Source organism: Balaenoptera physalus, assembly GCF_965194825.1.
Source record: "Balaenoptera physalus genome assembly, chromosome: 12".
Classification (NCBI taxonomy): domain Eukaryota; kingdom Metazoa; phylum Chordata; class Mammalia; order Artiodactyla; family Balaenopteridae; genus Balaenoptera; species Balaenoptera physalus.
The window spans coordinates 85,379,929-85,402,239 of NC_138897.1; the positions used below are offsets into that span (position 1 = coordinate 85,379,929).

General features: G+C 47.4%; 1 protein-coding gene across 13 annotated transcripts in view; it reads right to left on the bottom strand.

Moving 5' to 3' along the window:
- KSR2 (kinase suppressor of ras 2) overlaps positions 1-22,311 on the bottom strand; it is a 435,324-nt gene that overhangs the window by 104,411 nt on the left and 308,602 nt on the right. For all 13 annotated transcript variants that reach the window (XM_082416773.1, XM_082416774.1, XM_082416782.1 and 10 more), the window contains 2 exons: positions 10,068-10,137; positions 7,059-7,142 (listed from right to left, as the gene is read on the bottom strand). In XM_082416773.1, coding sequence (XP_082272899.1) covers positions 7,059-7,142; positions 10,068-10,137 — 154 coding nt within the window. The remainder of the gene's footprint in view (positions 1-7,058; positions 7,143-10,067; positions 10,138-22,311) is intronic.

Genomic DNA, 22,311 nt, shown 5'->3' on the forward strand with positions numbered 1-22,311 from the left:
GCGGCAGCTGCAACACCTGCTCATCATTTCCCCCGTTTTTCAAGAGCTGGGAAAATTAGGGCACCCAGTGGCTCAAACCAACCATGGCTTACTTCACGCTTTTATCTCCTTGTCACCTGTGGCTGAAGTCATTTTGCAAACACAGGAAAATTTCAGATAAAACATTGTATTTTAACGTAAGGACACGGGCTAGAAGGACATGCAGGGCAAGAAGGGAACCAAAGAGTATGTGAAATCCAAGTGAAAAGATCCAGTGACAGAGCAAAACCAGATAAAGAAGTGCATGGAAATTAGCAAAGTGACTGCGTACGTGAGAAGAATTAAGTGCAAGCGTGTCTAGCCAGGCTACTGCGTGCAGGAGGAGAGGGGACCTGTGGAAAGTGCATTAAAACACCACTGGAATAAATTGGAAATCTCGTGCTAGTTTCCAAACATCACTCTTTACCTTTCTAGGGGAATGATGATGGGTCTCACACCTACAGACATGGGCAGGGACCTTAACTGGAGCATGTGAAATGTTTCTACTAGCATAGACCTGCCTCGACCAACCTGGGTCACCTGGGACACGGGACTTCCAGTGCCCAACCCAGTCCCAAGCAAGCCAAGCTGTTCGATCACTCTATTGAAGAGTTTAGTAAGGACACTCTAATGGTGGCACTCAAAAACTGAATAATGGATACACAGTCCCATTGGTTGGGAGTGAAGGATTTATGACATAAAACAGTGGTTCTCCTCCAAGGGCAATTTTGCCTGCCACCCCAGGGGACATTTGGCAATGTCTGGAGACATTTTTGATTGTCACAACTGAGGATGGAGTTGGGGGGGGGGGTGGGTGGAAACAATGGTGCTAAACATCCTCAATGCACAGGACAGCCCTCACCACAAAGAATTACCTAGCTCAGAATGTCAATAGTGCCAAGGTTGAGAAACCCTGATATAAACCCTGTAACATGTCTCCCAAGAAGTTGGCTGGTTCTGAAAATCCCCAAAGAAAAATGGAGAGCAAGAACTATGGAAAAGTAGGAAATGGGCTAACTTTTCCATAACCTTGACCTTGCTTAAGCCCATGGAGGTGATTTGGTGAGTCTGTTTCTTTCCATACTTTGTGTTAATAGAGAATCCACTTCTGCAATGAAATAAGTGCTGAACAACTTAAAGATTCTGATTTGAAGGAATCCCCAAATCATTAAGGTGACTCACATGTCTTATCACATCAAATGCACATACTAGCCTCATTTTACATCAGAGAGGTTTAGGAACTCTCCCAGAGTCACACAGCTAGGAAGCGGCAGAGCCAGGACCTGCTCCCTCTAGCTCCAGCGTCTGGATCTTGCTGTTGCTTTACTGTCCTAAGTTGAGTTCCCTAGAAGCAGATGCTGAGACGGGTAATCTGGCAGGTGGTTTATGGAGGGAGTTCTCCAGGATGTTCCTCAGCAGGATAGGAACTGGGGGAGAAGCTAAGCAAGGATGTGGCTGCAGGTGACTATAGTCTCAGCCTGATCCCGCAGGGGCCTCTGCAGTGTGAACTGTACCATAGGGTCTGTCTGCCTTGAGGCGAGGAAGCTGGCCTTTTGCACACTTGCACCAGTTAGGCCCTGGCTCTGAGCCACCCGGGGGAGGAGCTGCAGTCACCCAAGGGCGAGCCTCCAGAGAAGGTCTCAGCTATGAGCCGTCGGCAGCAGCGCCCCTAAATGAGGTCACTGGGACTCTGAGTAGGACATCAAGACACACGTGTGTGAGCTAGGGCTGTGCTCGGCAGCCACTAATTTTATCACCTTATCTTCAAAACACAGGAGGGAGTACTCTGCGGTCCTAGAGGAAAATGAGTCTGAAACAACTGCAAGGTATTCTGATACCCGAACCCTTCCCGTCTCAGCCCCGGAGAGCAGGTGACTCAGAGAACATCAGACTCCTGGCTTCTGCCCTCCACTCCACCACCCAGAGGAAAGGCCATCCTGACATCACATTCTCCTCCCCCAATCAGGCCGCATCCTGGCTGGCAGGCTGGTCCAGCGTGACGAGAGCTCCAGAGCCCAAGACTGCTTTCCCCAGACTGCGGCCGGATGCGTGGTGAGCGGTGCCCCCCTGCAGCCTGGAGGCACAGCAGTAAGGCCGGTGGCACAGCAGTAAGGCTGGTGGCACAGAAGTAAGGCCGGTGGCACAGCGGTAAGGCCGGTGGCACAGCGGTAAGGCCGGTGCCGCGGCTGCACAGCAGAGCCTGTCTCCTCTCGAGCCCGGGCCCCGCCTGCAAAACATGCTCAAACTCTTCTCAGCCCTGATCCAAGCCTCTGCCCATGCTATTTCCTCAGCCCAGAACACTCATGCTTATGTGCAAACAGGAATTATCTGAGAGTTTGGTTAAAAATGCAGATTTCTAGGCCCTATCCGTAGAGTCTGGGCCAGAGTCTGGGCTACTTCTCCATTGGTGGTTTTGGATGTCCCCTCCCTTCTACTCTCCAGCCTGTGCAGGAAAAAAAAAAACAAAAAAACCCACCTTGGTTCAAACTCTTATTTTCTAGAACACAAGCCACCCAAATCACCGCTGCCGCCAGTTTTCCTGCCAGAGATGCAGATAGAGGTGGAGAGGTTTCCAAGGAACCAGACCTCGGCTCTGCAGAAAGGTCCTTCTGTAGAAGGACTCTGAGAAGGAGGAAGGAGGCAGATAAGGCATGACTGAACCAGGGAAATGCATCAGCGTCTTACTGCAAAAGCAAACTTCAGCCAGCTGAATCCACAGTTATCAGACAGTATGTGGATTGTGCTGACATCCGACCACTTAGAACTAAACTCCATTCCGTGCTCATGAACCTATTAGATGAAAATGCCTCATTTTAGATAACTGCAAATTGCTTTCTGAGCATAATTTCCTATTAGTTCATTAATCTCTCTATTCAGAATGCCGACAAGACAGCTGATGATAATTCTGGAGGAAGTGGGCATTGAACCAAAGCAGGAGGCAAAGGGTTAGATATTTGGAAGTACCCTGGTTTCCGGAGTGGAGGGGTACCCCAAAATTAATTCATAACGTTAATTACAGTATTAGCTTTCATTTATTAAGCTCTTATAATGGGTCAGGTACCAGGCTAAGCATTTTCCCTTATTTATCTCAGCTGTTTTTTTTTTAAAATAATCTAGTAAGGTAGATATTATTTTCTTCTTTCTGTAGAGGAAGAAATTGAGCCTCAGAAGTGATTACACAGTTAGTGGCAGAGTCAGGATTCAAATATAGGTGTGTGTGTCTGACCTACAGCCTGGGTTCCTAATCATACCTTATCATTTTGACTCAGCACACAAATATTTACTGGATGAATTTACTGGAGAAACCAGGATGAACAAGACTCATGTCTATAGAGTGAGGCCAAGGGATGTTAACAGCAGAAGAGACTGAAAAATAATCAGCAGAGATGGACCGACCTTCAAAAAAAAGAAACGTCAGCTTGGAAAATAAAATTGGATTTTGCCAAACTCCTGCTTTTATATAGAGCGGTGGTTCTCAAACTGTGGTCCCAAGACCAACAGCAAGAACATCACCTGGGAACTTGTTAGTGATGCAAATTCTGGGGACCCACCTCAGACCCGCTGAATTGGAGACTCCGGGGCATAGGTCCAGGAAGCTATGTTTTAATAAACCTTCCAGGGGATTTTGATACACACTCAAGTTTCGAGACCCATAATCTAGAAAAATAAAATCAGCTCCACGAGGGAATTTGGAGCTCACGAGAGTAGCGCTTCTCAAGTTTAATGTGCACAAGAATCACCAGGACAACCTTAAAATGCAGATTCGGATGTGGCAGGTCTGGGGCGGGGCCTGAGAGTCTGCATTTCTGATCAGCTCCCAGGTGATGCTGATGCTGCAGGACCAGGGGCCACACTTGGAGTAGCAACGGGTCTAAGCCAGGGAGTTTCTGGCAATAACACAACCAGAATTGCTCTAGGTTTAAAAAAAGGGGGGGGCGGGTGAGCGGGAAAGAACCATTGCCTTTGGGATAGGTTCAAACCCAAGCCTCTGGAAATGCTTTAGGAAAACAGGAAATGACCTGCATCACATACCACATTTTCCCCAAAGTTCCCACTCAGGTATAAGACCTTCTCTGAGCACTTTAATTAAAATTGCAGCCCCTCCCCTGACTCTTCCTGTCTCCCTTCTCCGCTGTGCTCTTCTCCTCAGCACTTCAGCATCATCTGAACAGATGACCTATTTTACTAATTCACTTTGTTTACTGTCTGGCCTTCCCCATCTCCATCTCTCACCAGCATGTAAGTTCCATGAGGGCAGGGATTTTGTCTGTTTCATTCACTGTTATTTCCCCTGTGCCTAAAACAGTGCCCGGTGCATAGTACGTGCTCAATAAACATTAGTCAAGTAAACGAACACACATTTCTGCTCATTTTTTCTAAGAAGCTCCCTCCCCATTCTCGGCGCTGCCCTCTGGAATTTCACCTGTTGCTGCTCTCATGCATGTATTTCAGTTTCACCAAGATTCATTTCTCTATAGGTGTGTCTTCCCCTAAACTCCTTGACAGTGGGGTCTGTGTGTTGCCCTCTTCTGTCCTTCATCCAACCCTTCCACTCAAAATTCTGCCAACCTTTGAAAACACATATAAACAGCCATCCATCCTCACTATAATTAATGCAAAAACCACAGAATTTCATTCATGCAAACTTCAGCTGGTGGTATCAGTAATGCATGCTCCTAACTACATACTAGAGAGAGCGCTAAACTCCACTGCCATCACACAAGTACAACGTCAAAGTTCCTGGAGCAACCCAGAACTCTGTAGCTGTTACAGACTCTGCTTTCACCTTTCGTGCAGTTTTTCTAAGGGCTGAGGCAAATTGGAAATAGCAGTTGTTCCTTCCAACCACGGCTTGGTTTGAATCCTGCCTCTTAGAGTTCCAGGAGCTGTATCTGCACAAGGTGGAGTGAGGAGGACTTTTGATAAAACATTGTCATCTGGGGCAAGGACATTTCACCCGTTCCTTCCAACCGCCCTGTGGCAGGAGGTGCTAATACCACGCCCACTTTGCAGGTAAGGAAACTGAGCCCTGGGATGACAGTCCCTTGCTCAAGGTCACACAGGGAGTCTGGCAATGCAGGTGGGACTCCAGTTCAGTTCTGGCTGCTTTAAAGCCTCTGCTTCTGGCACCCACCTCTCTCCCCCAGGTCCCCGTCCCTCCCACAACCCTTGGCAGGGTCTGAGCCTCTGCTCATTACTTCTAGAACAGAGACAGCATGAGTGGAGGCTATCTCATACTTCTGCCTCTAGCGCTGAAAATTAAAATGGCTCAGGAAGTATTCAGCCTTGCCGACTCCTGGCTGCATCCCTGTCGCCTAATTACCTGACTTCAAAGCCTCCACTCGGCAGGTGTGAAGATGTGAAAGCTGCCATTTCCCCTCAGAACATGGAGTGACTACACACAGATAAGACAGGCCCCAGAGCAGCTAGTGTACCGGGGAAATCAGACAGAACTTTGAGTTGGACCCGAGGGCTTGGCTTAGTGTGTCTCAAAGTCAGAAAGACCAGGGGCCGCCATCCTGGGTACTCACCTGAGAGCTGGGTCTATAAAGGACCAAGGTGGGGATGTGGGCCTCCAAACACTAATGCTTGGTAGTTACTGACCCCATCTCCTTCCCTTGTGCCATGGAGCTTAAGGCTCCTTAGGGGCTGGAACTCATTAATCCTCCCCACAACTCCAGGAGGGAAGGGCACTCAGCCTTACCTTATGACTGAGACATCCAGGCTGGGGGAAGATAAGAACTCCTTCATGGGGCAGGGATGTGGGGAGGCCTGAAGGAACCCAAATGAGTTCCCAGCCTGGACTGGATAAGGAAGAGGAAGTCTAAAGGAGAAAGAAGGGTTCCTACTTTTCAACTTAGCGGCTCCTGTAAGGCGATCAGATGCACACTCATTTGCAACCCTTAGATACAGCTGAACGTTATTGACTATTTTACAGTAATTGGACCAAAGCAAGTATTTAATACAAGTTTACAGAAGGAAAGAGGAAGGCCAGACAGAAAGGCATTTGTGACCTTTGACAGAGGACAAAACCCTAAGCCTGGCACTGGGCTATGTCCTTTGGTGCTGATTTATTCAACGCTCACTGTCACATTGGGCAGATGAAAATACTAGCAACAGAAATGTGGGGCGACTCGCCCAATGTCATTGAGCTAGACAGTGGTGGGACCAGGATGTAAACCCATCTCAGTCTGACTCCAGGGCCCACGCTGGGCACTGCAGTCTCTCCTGCGTCCCTATCTGTTGCCAGCCACGACCCGGGATGGGTGCGTGGAAGCAGGGGAAGGCAGGGGCTTGTATGGTCTGGTCTTCTAACCAGAACTCAAGACCAACATGATGCCACAGGAAGGACAGGAGTTCAGGGGTCAGGGTTCAAGTCCTGACTGCCACTTCTTAGCTGTGTGACCTCAGGCTTATCCTTGCTGGGAGTCAGCTTTCACATCTGTAAAATGGGAAGAATCAGAACCCCCCCCCCCCAAGAGAGGCACCACAAGAAGAAAAACTAAAGGGCAAAAGGCCTTTGCAAACTCTAACTCAGGGATCAGCAAACCACGGCTGAGCGGCCAAAGCCAGCCATGGCATATTTTTGTACAAAAGGCTTTACTGGAATAAATAAATTTGTCACACTTATTTGTTTATATATTGTCTAAGGCTGCTTTTGAGCAACACAGCAGAGCTGAGTGGTTGTAACAGGGACGCACTGGCCCACAAAGCCTAAAATATTTACTATCTGGTCGACTAGAGAAAAAGTTTGCCAACCCCTGATTTCAGATGCTATGAAAATGCAAGTTCCCACTGTGCCTCTGCAGACAGCACTATGCGTTTCAGCATCGCCCTCAGCTCTGGTTCTTATTCATAAGCTCTCTCCTTGACCCGTTACCCATGTGTAAAGGTTGATTTAAGACCTATTTCTGAAAAAACAGAGAAGCAGCTCTCCTGAGAGCCAAGAAACCAAAATCCCATAAGCTATTTCAGAGCCCAGGATGGCTCCTGCCGACATCAGGCACCATGAAAAGGTGCTTCCAGGAACAGCCACTTACTTGCAGTTTTTACACTTGAGGCCAAAAAGCATCCCCTTCCCACAGACTGTGCATGTCTGAGACATCCAGTACTTCGTGGAAAACCTGCGGGAAAGAGACAGAAAGTGTTCAAGGCCAAGGTGATGGTGACTGACCTATCTCTAGAAGGATGACCACGACGGGATAAGAACATGGACCCTGGATTCCAGCCCCACTTCTTCAGAGATAGGTGACTTAATTGAGTTGCTTAAACTTCAGTCTCTTTATCTGTAAAGTGGGAATAATAACAGTATTGACCTCATAGGTTGTTCAGAGGATTAAACAAGGTCATGCACAGTGCAAGGGCTTTACATAGTGCCTTGTAAACAGAGAGCGCTCACTGAATTGGGCTGTGACTGTATTGTTACCCAAACATTCATAACAGTCATTCGGTCGTTCAACAAACATTGCCTGCCCGGAGGCCTACTGTGTGCCAAGTTCAGATCGGAGACAGATGGATAGGGCTAGAACTGCCCTCAGAGAACCACAAAGCAAGTTGGGGCCCCCCGGGGGTCTATTCCCCGTCACTGCTAGTTACATTGCCTGGGGAGCTTCAAGAAGGGGTGATCCCCCAAAAGTGGAGACTGCAAATGTTAGTAGCAGAGAAGAGGGCCCTAAAGGGAAAGCCTTTTTGGACCATCAGCCCACCTCACTCCCCAGCCACCACCACTTGCTGCAAACATAAGGCAATGTAGAGGTTTCTGATATACAGCTAGGAACCAGTGGGAACAGAGATGCATTTGATTAACTTCTGGGGCCCCCTACTGCTGCCAGCGTGCTTTCCTCTTCAAGAGATACCAGGCAGCAGCAGGGCTGGCCCCAAGAAAAGTATTGAAGGTTGCCAGGTCAGAGTTAATTTTCATTTTCAATTTTTGTCACCTTCCGCAGGAGTTGTAGCTAATCTCCACTGCCTCACAGTGTCAAAATGAAAATCGGAAGCGATTACGTAACTTGGTGCTTAAGAATTTTGAGGGCCAGCCTGCATCCCTCTGCTGTACCATCTTGCCTGATTTAGGTCAGTCACTCTTCCAACAGAATGATCTGCAGCCCAAAGCCTCCATAACTAAGCAAATAGCAATATTCTGAAGAGACACTCTTGTGGCCAAGAAAACTCCCTTTCCAGTTTTGGACTGGGGGTTGGTTAAGTCCCTTTCTGCCCCTTAAGTCCCTTTCTGCCCCTTTAGAGCAAGTGTGGCAGGATCTATTCTGCAGGATTTGTCAGCTTTGGGGAATGGCAAACAGACTCATGTTTCATCCACCAGCCATCAGCGTGGGAATAGAGAGTATGAGTGGCAGGTGGGAGTTCCTTCTCCTTTCCAGCCCTCTCCCATCCCTGGGATCAGCAATCCCTCTTCCAAGCTGTGGCTGAGGTGACTCTGAGGACAGTGGATGGTATGGGATTTTAATTTCATTTTTTCACCAAGGCTGGGATGAGTCTAGGTCTTTTCCATCCTGGCATGGAGCCCAGGGAGAAACACAGGGTGAGACTGGAGAGTAACAAGGCATCCCAAGTGCCAGCTCCTCTAAGAAGATGCTACTGATGCCCAAGATCATCAGATCATTTTCCTCCTCTCGGCATCAACATTTGAATCTGAGGTACCACCAGGTCTAACATTAGGGTGCTAGAGTCTGGTGTCGTGGCTGAGCCATGGGTGTGGCCAATTGGGTGGAGCCAATCCAGGGGTGTGGTCAATCCAGGGGTGGAGCTGAGCCAGGGAGCAGCCTGTAAGCAAACAAAAAAAGGCCCTTCTTTTTGATGCCTTTCTCTCTGCATCTCACTGCCTGACCACTGACGTGTCTATCGTGTATTTCTCACGGCTTCCTCCACCGTTTTCTCATTTGAGTCTTAACAACCATCCTGTCAACATATTTCTTTCAAAAACTGTTGACGAGATGCCATTCCGGGAGAATGTGCTCATTCCTGCCTCACCCCGGGTTATGGTGACGTGTCTGCCCCTGGTATTGCCTCCCCCCCTTATAGCCCTGATCCCCGCCACCACCGTACTGTCATGGTCTGTTAACTGTCTATCCCTCCACTAGACCTCGAGCTCCCCAAGGCTGAAAGCCTTATGCTGTGTTCAGTGCTGCAGCCCTGGTACAGATATTCTCTATAAATACTAGTGGAAAGAAACCATGAATGAGTGAACTCTCTGCTGGTCACAGAGGCCTCGTGCAAAGAAAGCTCTCAGCAGAGGTGTCAACAGAACACAAAATGCTGAGGTTAATTAGCTTGTAGATTCATCACTTAATCATTCAGGACCTCAGTTTCCCTATCTGTCAAATGGACATGACCACACTTGTGCTACTTACCCCACTGAGTTTGTGAACAGATTGTGAGGATAATGAGATAAAATGTGGAAAGTTAACTTCGTATAAGGGATGACTTAGTAGATAGAAATCTTCCTCCTGAAAAGGGCAGGTGTACTCCTTGCAAGGTTGTCCCGGGCACCCAACAGGGCTGGAGCCCTGGACTGACCTATGCTTCAGCAGAAAGTGAACATCTCTGACTCCAGCCTGCAATCTTGTCTTCTGGGTGGGGAGACCCAAAATTAGGACAAGCATTTGTCTTAATATTGATATCATTTACTGAGTGGTTATTATGTGCCAGGCCCTTTGCTTAGCACTTTAATATATTATCTCATTTAATCCTCATGACCACCCTATGAGTAGTCAGAAATATCTGATGAGAAAATTGAGTCTCAGAGAGGTTAAGTAACTTCCTCAAGGTTGCAAAGCTTTACTAGCTGGGACTGGAATACAGGTCAGCCTGACTCCAAAGGCCTGGCTTTTAACCAGTAGGTGTTCATTTTATAAGAGCCAGGTGAATAAGAAGCAGACATCTCAGTCCCTTGCCACGTCGAGGTTCAGCCTGGCAGAGGAGAGAAGAGCATGGTGATATAGGAGCTGGGGCAAAACACCCTGCCCAGCCTTCCCCCACGCTGGGCCCTGTGCTGGGAGGTGGGCCCCGGTGCAGCCAGGAATCCAGCTTACCTGTGCTTGATGGAGTTGCCGAGGTCTCTGCGAGGGATCTGTGGGGACCAGCGTGGCACTGACAGGGTGTCTGCAGGGAGAGAAGAGAGGAGGAGAAGGTCCTGTTACACAGAGAATCGGAAGTGGGGGTGCGCTCCCACCGAGCCCCAGAAGGAAGAGGGAGGCTCGCTGGCCTCCGGAAGGACACTGGCCGCCATCACTTGCTAAACCAAAGCCAAATGGAAAACTGGTTTAGCTTGTGTTACCTTAACTCACGCAAGGTCCCCCGGGTGGGGCAGTGCCTGGAAAGAAACCAGCTGGGGGAAGAATAAAACTGAGCATGGCTCCCATTTACCAAGTGCTTACTGTGTGCCAGGCATGTGCCACGTGACTCACATGCCTTAGTTCATTACATCCTCAGAACAAGGTTCGGGGGCGTTAGCATCCCAACCTTACAGGTGAGGAAGCTGAGGCTTGGAGAGAGGAAGTCACGTGCTCAAGATCCTGTACCTTGTAGACCACACAGCAGCTGTGAATCCAGGCTTAAGGGACCTAGAACACATGCCTGTGTATGCAAAGTTCTAACTCAGCAGATTCCAAATGCCAGTCATACAAGTACCACTTTCCTAATTTTTGTCATGCCCCTGTACAACCCATAAAATGATCTACTTAATATTTTAGGTTGACTTATTTGTTTGTTTAAACACATTTATTCTCAAAGCAACTCTATACGGAAAACCAATATCACTTTCTGTATATTATAAGTAACTATTTAAAATATGTCTAACCATGTGCCACCTAAACTCATGCTGGAATAAGTGGATGGATTGATGAATGGATGGATGAGTGGATAGATGGATGGATGGATAGATGAATGTCTGGATAGGTGCATGGATGGACAGATGAGTCAGTAGATGGACAGATGGGGAGGTGGGTGGATGGGTTGGTAGGTGGGTAGATGGATGGATGGATGAATGGTTGGATAGGTGGGTAGATGGACAGATGAGTTGCAAGGTGGACAGATGGGTAGGCGGATGGATGGATTGGTAGGTGGGTGGATGGATGGGTGGATGGATGGGTGGATGGATGGATGGATGGATGGGTGGATGGATGGATGGACAGCTAGATGAATGGATAAACTGATGGATGAATGGGAATGAGGAAGAAACAATAAATCACACAGACTTCAGACTGGGTGCCTCTGCCCATCTGGTCTTTTCTTTCATGCCTCAGGCTACATCCCAGCGACCCACACTATCACTCCACCACTGACTGAGTTCCAGGACTTCTTGCACAGCCTCTGGGCACCAGCCCCCACCTTCACTCCACTGCCTGGTTGTCCTCATCCTCCTCCTCGCAGACCTCACAGGCCCCAGAGAGGTGTGAAACAACAGCAGAAGTGAACCGGTGCGGCCTGTGAAACCTCCACCGGCTAGGGCAGAGAAGAAGGAAGTGGCTGAGCCACACGCCAGCTCTCATTTCTCAGGCCGGATGGATGGAGCCAGCTCCCTGTCCGCAGAGCTGCAAATGCACGCCTCACTTTTCACAGCAGTTGTTAAGGAGTGGCATGCTCACTGGGGAGCTGGGCATGTCTGAACCGAGCAGGGAGCATTTAACCCTAACCCACTCACTCCTCTCTTCTGTCTAATGACACTGTCAACAGCCATCTGAAAGCTGTTTCCAGAAACCCCAATTCTGCCCTTGTAAAGCTGGGACCATTTCTGGAAGAGCTAATGATTTCCCAAGCCCCAAAGGCCAGAGAAAGAGGGAGACATCATGATATATCACTCAGAATCAGAGCCAGGGGAATTTCCTCTAGTTTAACTAAAAACTCAATGTCATCAAGTCCAAGCCCATTTTATTACTTGTTTTGGCTTCTGAGAGAAGCAAAAAAGACAAGAAAGAAAAACAGTTTTAAAAGAGAGAGAGAGAGCAGGGGACTGAAGTCAGATTTGGAAGGAAGAACGCTGCTACCTGCTAAGTCCTTAAAATGCTTTCTCCGGGGACGGGTAGAGGTGGAATGGCTGTGCTGGAGAGGAAGGGTTAGCTCAGATACACAGCCACCTCATGGGGAATCTACGAAGTGAGGAGTGCCAAAGGGGTTTCATCTCACGGGATGTTAGTGGCGGCTGTCTAGAAAAGTGTGTTGAGAAGGAGTCTGAGGCTCAAGAGGAAAGAGCATTGAGACTGATTAGTAATGTCTGCCGGGGGTGAAGAATAAGGCAGTTCCACCAAGTCTCCATATTTCTGCCACTCCTACAAGGACAGGGACCACATCTTCATCTTCGCATCACTGCCTCACAGCATAGCCAGTACCTGGGACAAAGTAAGTACGTAACACATGTTTGCTGAATCTGAGATTATTATCATAGAAACAGTGAATTTACTGAGCGCTCCATATGTGGTAGGCATAATTCTGTGCAGTTTATACGCAGAAGCTATGCCTCTATGCAGTCGGTGTTCTCATTATTCCCACTGCACAAAGGTAGACACAGGAGCTCAAAGAGTTGCAGTGACTAGCTAAAGGTCACACAGCCGGGCACTGGTAGATCCTCAAGGAGTAACTCTGCAGTTGTTCGAGAGCCTTCCAAAAGCCCCTACATCAGCATCTTCAATCAGGGGCACTTTTGCCCGGGGGAACATTTGTCATTGTTTGGAGATACTGCCAAATAAGTGGGGCGGTGGGGTGGGCAGGCTACTGGCATCTAATGTGTAGAGACCAGGCATGCTGCTCAACATCCTACAATACCCAAGACAGATCCCCGCGTCAAAGCACTAACTAGAGGGCTTCCCTGGTGGTGCAGTGGTTGAGAGTCCGCCTGCCAATGCAGGGGACACGGGTTCGAGCCCTGGTCTGGGAGGATCCCACATGCCGCGGAGCAGCTGGGCCCGTGAGCCACAACTACTGAGCCTGCGCGTCTGGAGCCTGCGCTCCGCAACAAGAGAGGCCGCGATAGTGAGAGGCCCGCGCACCACGATGAAGAGTGGCCCCCACTCGCCGCAACTAGAGAAAGCCCTGGCACCGAAACGAAGACCCAACACAGCCAAAAATAAATAAATAAATTAATTAATTTTAAATAAAGAACTAACTAGACCCAAATGGCAATAGTGCCAAGGCTGAGAAACCCTGATGGAGATGTTTTTCACTTATCTAGCCATCTCCCCACCTCCTCCCTCTCCCCACAATCTTGAGAAGGTACTTCTGAAGCTCAACTCAGTAGAGAACAAATCCTCTTTTATTATAAGCACATCTCACTGTTAGATTCATATCCTAGTTGTTCTCATTCTTAATTATAGCACCTTCTCGAAAAAGTAGATGTAATTAAGTTTAGTAGTTTGGTTTCATTTCCCAATATCTGGTTGAAGGAGCAAATTCCGTCAGTTACATTCAACTGGCTGCGACATCGTTAGTCTCCAGCAATAATAACCTCCACACGGCTTCATCCGTGGGTGTGCAGATCTGAACTCTGAGATCTTCTCTTTACTTTCTTCATTTGGATTTCATTAAACTTGCCAATGCAAGCCTTAAAGCAAAGGAAAACTGTTTAAAGGGAAAATCTATGAAAATTCAGGCCTTATCACAACAGAGAAGGCAAACAGCACTTATAGCAATTAAACTGATATGGAAACTTCTGTTTAACAATCAAAGTGCCTATTAAGATGTCCCCATAGCTGAACAAAAGCTTCTTTTCTACTCTAATTTTCGAATAACAAGACACGCAGACACGAAGTCAGAATTATGACCATCCCTGGTGCCTTCGGTTCCAGGGGTAGAATAATAGACATTTCTTCCCAGATATTTTCATTTGCAGTGCATGGCAAGGGAGAGGGCTGGAGAGAAGGAGCGATTTTCTTCCCTCCTTTAGGTCCCACTGTTGATGCCCTCTCAAAAGTGCCTCTGTATAACAGAAGGGGAGAAACCAGGAGGCTTGGTCTTTGACACCTTGGTAGCCAGATAGTCAAACAGAAGCCATGATAGAAGAAACCAATATTAATAAAGCATCATGGTAGGTTGAGCTTTAAAATGAAAAACTCAGGCTCTGACCTGGTGAGTTTGAACTCAGGCTAACAGAGGAGTCAGGCATGGGGAAAACTCTTGAAAACATTTAACACAGAGACATCACGTAAAAATGGGTGATGATAAAGCAAAGGAAAAGGAGGGAAAAGAAGAGGAAGAATGAAATAAGAATAATGATAAGAATTTTAAAAATGAGAAATAAGAAAAATAATAAATATGCTTTGTGTTAAGTGTTACCATGTGCCAAGCACTATTGCCAAATAAGCCCTTTACATATATTCTCATTTTATCCATACACTGCATGTGTGCGCACATGTGATGTATCAGCTGTTATCATCGGTGCCATTTCACCAACAAGGATATCGAGAAGTTATACCATTTGCCCAAGGTCACACAGCAAGTAAAGGCCAGGACTGGGTTTTTAAAATTCAGGTCACATAGCTGGGGCTCAATAAACGACAGCCAATTTCATCCCCATTTCACAGATGGGAATACTGAGGCTTAGAAGCAATAAGCAATTGTCTATAGCTAAGAAGTGACTGAGTGGTGATCTGAACCTCAGAGAGGAACAAACTGGATGCTTCTAGTCCAGACTGCTCTCCAGATACACGGAGTTCAACCCATCCTGTACTGTCTGTGCCTCCTACCTCTGTCTGGGGAAAGCAAAGGAAACAATGAGAACCAGCCCTTTTAACCTCAGAAAAGGGCCTCAGAGGCCCAGAAAGCAATGTCACAGTATGTTGTTTTTATTAATAACACAGTATGTTCTTTTTCTAATAACACAGTATGTTATTCCTACTATCATTCATACAGTTACTCAGTAAACATTTTGTGGAATATGCCTACCCGCCACCCCCAAAGATGTCCACGTCCTAATGCCTGGGCCCCATAAAATATATGACTTAACAGGCAAAAAGAGATTTTGCAGATGTGATTGAGTTAAGGATCTTGAAACGAGAGATTAGTCTGGATTAGCCAGGTAGGGCTGATGTAATCATAAGTGAAAGAGGGAGGCAGGAGGGTCAGAGTCAGAGAAGGAGATGTGATGTTTGCTGGCTCTGAGGATGGAAAGGGGCCAAGTGCCAAGGGATGCAGCAGCTTCTGGAAGCTAGAAAAGGCAAGAGAACAGAGTTTCCCCTGGAGCCTCCAGAAGGAAACAGCCCTGCAGACACCTTAACTTTAGCCCTGAGACTTGTGTTTGGACTTCTGACCTCCAGAACTGTAAGATAATACATGTATATTCTTGTAAACCATTGAGTTTTGGTAATCTGTTACAGCAGCCATAGGAAGCTGAGACGGCACTACTGTGTGCCAGGTACGGAACTGGGGGTGGGTATGGCAAACAAGATAGGCAAGTTTTCTGAGCTTAGAGTTTACAGGGGGAGACATAATGTGACACATTCCACGAAGGAAATAAAACAGGACTTTGGGGTTTGTGTTGAGGCAACGGGAACCGTCTAGTGCGTTAGAACAGAGGCAGGAGGCTGTGCAGGGTCTTACGCATTTACGAGCTCCCTCTGGCAGCTGAGGGGAGAGCAGCCTGCCAGGCTATGACAAAAAGAGGACGGCCCCACTCCCACCCCCTCCTCTAACTCCCCACCTCCGCTGGGGTCCAAAACATCAGCCCTGACCTTACAAGGCCATTCAGCTCCCAGGCCAGGTCTTTCTCACTTGAGCCGTCATGTCATGATCCCACCTGCAGCCCCCAATAAAAAACCCAGACCCCTGAGTACTCAGTCCACTGGCTGGTACAGGAGCAATGCACAGTCTGACTTCTTGTACGTATCCCAAGCGGGGAATTCGCCTCTTGGAGCTGTTTCTTCCTTTAATCCAAACAACCCTACAAGGTTGTATCCCTAGTTTAGAGATAAGGAAAATGAGGATAATTAATTGTTCAAAGTCCTATTGCTAGTATTTGGTGGACCTGAGAGCTGACCCCAGCTTCCTATAAAACTAAAGCCTTGCTTTTCACCCCCACACCCTACTGCGTTCCTATGCTATGTCTCCTTCTGAGACAAGCGTAAAAATTATTATTCAAATCACGCAGTCCTTGAGTTGGAAAGGACCACAAGAAACTGTCTATTGCAGTCTCTGAGTCTCTAAACTCTATTGGCTAGAAGAGGAGCTATCCTATCCTTAAATGTTTCCATGGAGATAAAGACCTCTGAGCACACAGTACTATTAATAATAACAGCTAACATTTATTGAGTACTTACTATATGGAAGGACTCAGATTAAACGCTTTAGATGTATTATTTCATCTAATCTCCTAACTCCATTTTAGGCGGGAGAGCTGGGGTTTGAGCTAGGATAGTCCAACCCCAGAGCTCATCCTCAGAAATGCCACAAATGAAATGGAAGGTCCAGCTGCCCTTCAACTTCTAGCCCAGGGACAGGAGAGACTGAGAACTTAACAATGGTGCTGCATTCAAATCAAGCAGCAAATTCTTTAGGCTCCAAGGGTCCTGAAATTAATAAAACTTAGAGCATTCAACTTTTCGTCTGTGGCCACAGGCCAGTCACCAGCTAAAATCCCACAAATTCATCCAAGGTGCCAACCAATCCTTGACTAAAGCTGTTCACAGTATTATTCATATAGCGGGGAACAACTCTATTTGCTTTAATATCCAATTCAAATACATCAGATCTAAAAGTCTTTTAATCATGTGCTCTCTAAAGGTTACAGCACCATGGTGCTTCGGGGCCAAATTGAGTTTCTCTATGTAGATGGACATAATTTTCTCCCTGAGACAACTACAACCCACCTCTCAAGATCCAAATTTCATCACCTGCGGGCTTGTGATCGCTATGAAGGTGTCTAGGGAACAACTCAGCACAGGTGAGTAGTAGATAAGAGTGAGCCTGGGTCGCAGGTCTTGGGGGAAGAAATAAGGCAGAAGAGATGCTGGGGGTGAGCAAAGTTTGTGCTGCTCACTCTTGATGGAAGAGACCCTTCAGGGGAGATGCTTAGGGATTCCCCATGGCACTGAGGCAAAACAAAGGGCAATGGTGAAGTTACCTGCCTAGAAATAGGAAGACTGCAGGAATGGAGGTATCAGGGTCAAACCAATCTGCATGTATGTGGGGTTCAAACAAGCTACAAGGCCTTGAGCACAGGCCAATTTTAAAGACAGAGCAGCAGACTTCATTTCTGAATGGGAAGGTTATCAAGTTGCCCCGTGGAGTGTGGGACTTTGGAGTGAGTAGACCTGTGTTCAAGCATCAGCTCAGCCACTTACTAGCTATGAGACTTTGGGCATTTTCACCTCTGTGAGTCTCAGTTTTTGCCTCCTGTATAAAAGGGGTCATAATATCTCCCTCACAGAATTGTTAGCAGGATGAAGTGGGGTAATATAATTGGAACAGGGCTTAGCTGAGTGCCTGACATATTATTGTTATTCTTGTTTTTGTCATTGTCATCATCACTCCACCCCTACAATTAACACACCAGTTAGAACCTGACAAAGCTCTCCATGAACTATGATTTAGAACAGAGGTTGGCAAACTATGACCCTCAGGCCAAATCTGGCCCATCGCCTGCTTCCGTAAATAAAGTCTGATTGGCACACAGACACACCCACTCATTTACACACTGTCTGTGACTGCTTCTGCACTATAATAGCAGAGTTTGAGTAACTGACAGAAACATGTGGTCCACAAAGCCAGGTATAATTATTACCTGGCCCTTTATAGAAAAAGTGTGTCAACGCCTGATTAAGAGCTGTGTAACTCATTTCCTTGGCTAATTAGTGGAGAAATTTTTCCCTTTTCTTTTTATTTTTTTTTCCAGTTTTATTGAGGTTCACAAAGCCAGGTATAATTATTACCTGGCCCTTTATAGAAAAAGTGTGTTAACCCCTGATTAAGAGCTGTGTAACTCATTTCCTTGGCTGATTAGTGGAGAAATTTTTCCCTTTTTCTTTTTCTTTTTCCAGTTTTATTGAGGTATAATTGACAAATAAAATTGTGAGATAGTTAAAGTATACAATGTGATGGTTTGATATACGTATGCATTGTGAAAGGTTTTTTTCTTTGAAGCCAGAAGACTTGGGTTATAGACCCACTGCGGCCACTTACATGGTAGGAATTCTTGGACAAATGGCCTGCAGCTTCCAAGCCAAAGTGTGCATGACCACGTGGTGTCACCCCTCTGCTCAGCTAATCCTAGGTATGTTGTTTCAATGTCCATTTTACAGAAGAGAAGAGCCAGGCAGAGTAGAACCATCAAGTGGTCCAGCCAAGGTTCTAACCTATCCCAGTCTCACCCCAAGCCTGTTTTCTTTCTAGCTCTCACCGTCTCCCGGTAGAATAATCTGTGATGAGGCAATATCTCTGATTACATGCCACTGCTGAAATCCATGTCAGCTCATGAAGACAGAGGGAAAGGAAAATTAACCCTCTCCTCTCACTGCTTCTGCCTGGGCTAATTAATATGATTATCCAGTTGTCACTTTATCAAAGCAGAGAGAAGACCTGGAGGACATGTAAGTTACCATAGGGGAGGTGGTGGTGCTGGTCATGGTCAAGGAGAACAGATGAAGTGCTCTCCTGGGAGTGGCTCCAGGTAGAAGCCTACCTTGGTAGGACAGGTGAGCCGTGACAGCACTGACCAAATGGGAGCACAGAGAGAGCTGACGTGTGAGGCCAGAGGTAGAAAAGTGCAGAGGATGTGAGGGGAAGACCTCACTGTGAGTCAGAATCAAATTTCTCTTCCATCACCTGTTCCTCCTGGCCCAAGGCTCGGTTAAAAATTTTTTTAAATGGTGAAACCAAACTGGAATTACCTTCAGGATCTAGTGGGAAAACTAGGATGTATTGATTCTAACACCCTCCTTCAAAACCATGCTCCCCTTTTTAAAAAACCATCACCACCTCGCGCCTGAATCCCGGCAGGTAACTGCTTAGCTGGGATTCCCTGAATTGCCCATAAATCACACATGTGAACAGTGATAACATCACGCCGTCTCCCAGCGAGACGTGTGAAGGGTGGAGTCATCACCTGTGATTTATTTCGGCCCCCTCAGATGTCCTCAATTAAATTTCATTGCCAGTAAAGAAAGGGAAGATGGCTGAGGCATTTAATTACATTTTATACTGTGCTAGCTGTTGAATTTATTGAAGTGTATCCGGGATTTTTAACCTCCTAACCAAACAATGGGACACCTGGGTGCCACATGAGTAATTATCTTCCTTGTGGGAATGATAGACGAAGAATCTAAAATGTTAACAGTAGTCTGGGTATATGCGCAGGCGGTGTGGCGGCAGCGGCGCGTGATGGGAGTGGATATGACAAGAGAAGCGAGGCAGTGGGCCCCTAATTCCACAACACCGCCCCACAGACTGGAGGTGCGGACTGGTACTAATTATGCATCTTCCCTCGGTTCTAAAGACTAGACCTATTAGGAAACCCATCTCCCTTCCCTCTCCCTGTATCCCCTCAAATTTCCCCTTGATATAATTTTACTGCTATGGTCTAGAAAGAGGAGAGGGATCATCTTGAAATGTCAAAATCAGTTTATGTAATAAGATAATCAAATACAAAAAAAATCTAGAAATCCAGAAGAATCTCATTAGGAAAATGGATCCAGGTTGGTTTATGTGGGAAGCACGCAGGAAATAAATTATCAAGAAGGAAATATGTGTGATGCTTCTGGAGTTAGAGTGGAGGGTGGCAGGTCCCATCAATAGAATCTTGAGGGCAGACTTGGTATATGCAAAATCATTATCTCCAGGACCTCTGTTATAGCATCATGTCTACTCAAGTGACCACGAAAAGTCAGATGAAAAGGAAGAATATGCCGATCCCAGGCCAAAGAGGAAGAAACGCCTGGTGCCTCTGAGAAAGCAGAAGGACAGCACTGAGGGCCAGTCCTGGGCTGAAAATTGCCACTGGCTGCATTGCTGTCCCCAGCCTTCCCCTGGTCACATTCACACCATGGATCTACTCACTTGCACCTCCCACCTTCAAAGATACTGTTCTCTCTTTCTAGAACAGTCTTCCATACCCCTTCCCTACTTCTCTTAGCCTGACTCATGCCCACTCTTCCTCCAAGATCTAGCTCAGGCATGGCTCCTCCAGGAAGCCCTCCCTGAATGTACGGGGCAGACACCCCTCCCGGAGCATCCTGCGCTTACCTCTTTGGGTCACTTGCCTCGTTGCGCAAGAGCCTCTGCATACGCATCTGATCTCTCCACCACCCACTTGACCGTGAGCTCCTGGACAGTAGGAGCTGCCAATTACTCATCTTTATGTGTTCAGTGTCTCATGCAGAGTTTGGCTTAGAGCTGAGAGGTGAAGGGTTTTTCTTGCTAACTCCAGCAAAAATAAGCCAGTAGCCTAACCCTCCAAAGGGAGGCTTCACTCCTCCACAGCCCTGCAGGGCCTGGACCACGGAGGGGTCCCAGGAAGCCAGGCGCCCCACTCTGCCCTGGCCACCCACCCATACCTCCAGCCCTGGCTCTCAGGCTCTGAGCGGGAGCTGGGACCTCAGCTGGGGCAGCTGACCAAACTAAGCCCATCTGCTCAAAAATGGAGCCTACCACTTCCTCGCCCAAACCTCTCCCCATGTGCCTGTCTGTTCAGGGCCCCACGGTTTCCTGAGCCACTGGGGTCAGGACCCCTGGAACGTTCTCAGCTCCTCCTGACTCTTACCATTGACAGAGTCCCTCTCGAGGGCAGATTTGCACTGTATGTCAATGTTCACATTCAGTCCCCTTAGCTACTGTGTCAGGGAGGTCTAGTATCAATCCCATTTTACAGATGAAGAAACTGAGGCTCTGAGAGCTTAAAACAGAGAAGCAAAATGATCAAAAGAATGGGGTTTGGAGTTAGAAAGACCGGCGTTATTGTCCTGGTTCTGCCCCCAAACTGGGCAAGGTACTTAACTTCTCTCAGCTGCCGCACAGTAATCGCGATAACAGCTAACACGTACCAGGCATTGCCTAAGTCAGTGGTTCCCCAATTGTCAGCATACTGGAATCAACAGGTGCCTGGGCCTCTTCCCTGCACTGTGATTTAATTCAGGGGTCAGCAAAGTACAGCCCATGGGCCAAATCTGTTTTATAAATAAAGTTTTGTTGGCACATCAACATGTGCATCGTCTACAGCTGCTTTTGCACTATAAGGGCAGAGTTGAGGAGCCATGATGAAGACCTGATGGCCCACGAAGCCTAAAATATTTACTATCTGGCTCTTTCATTAAAAGTTTGCTGATCCTCGATTTAATTATACTGGGGTATGGCCTGGCTTTGAACATTTCAAAAGGTTTTCAGGTCATACTAATGTGCAGACAAGTTTGGGCACCACTGGCCTAAGTGTTTCACCTGCATTAGCTCATTGATTCTCTATAACATATCTGTTTCATTCCCTCCTGTATCCTCAGCAGCTAGCACAGGGATGGCACAAAGTGGCATCTCCACAAATATTTACTGATGAACAAATGAACGAACGAACGAACGAATGAACAATCCACCCTGTGAGGTAGGTACTAATGATCCCATTTTGCACATGGGAAAACTGAGGCTCAGAGGTCGCCTAAGGAATATGTCCTTCTGGGATTTTAACCTAAATCTCCTGGACTGCAGAGCCCCATTTGTGAGTACCGTGGTCTCTCTTCAGATATTCAGAAAGGAGAGACCACCAGCAGAGTTGGTGAGGGGGGTCTTCTTGTGCACCCTCCCTGGGAGAGACACCCTGAGCAAGAGGAGAGGCAGCCTGGAAACCCGAAGACGCTCGGGGGCCCCCGCTAGCGATGCAGAGCCATCTCAGACCACACAGATACAGGACCTGTCTCCTTGGCCTGAAGGAAAATGCTAACCGGTACTGCGCCTCGCTCAGGCTTAAATGAGGACAAAACAAGAGTTGACAGAGGCCTCGCGCTGCCATCACCGCAAATGTTCCTGTGAAGGGAGGAAAACAGCCAGCCCTGTGCTCCATCAATTTCAATTGTAAATGGCCTCACGTTGAAATAGAACAACAGAAACGGCAGTATCAGGGACAGGCGTGGGGCGGGGGAGGCAGGGGACATGCAGACCACAGGCTGGGATCTGCAAGTCAGGCTTGACATCTGGACCCAGAAATGGGCAAACGTGTTTGTGGATGGCATGTTCCACAATCCAGGCAACCCAGGGGCCAGACCCCCTCTTTTGCCTAAGAGGCAGAGAGTCAAGATGGAATTAATTACAGGCGCAGATCTGAATCCCAATCCTGATTTTGCCTTTGTGATGCTTGTGTCCTCTGCTCTTTGG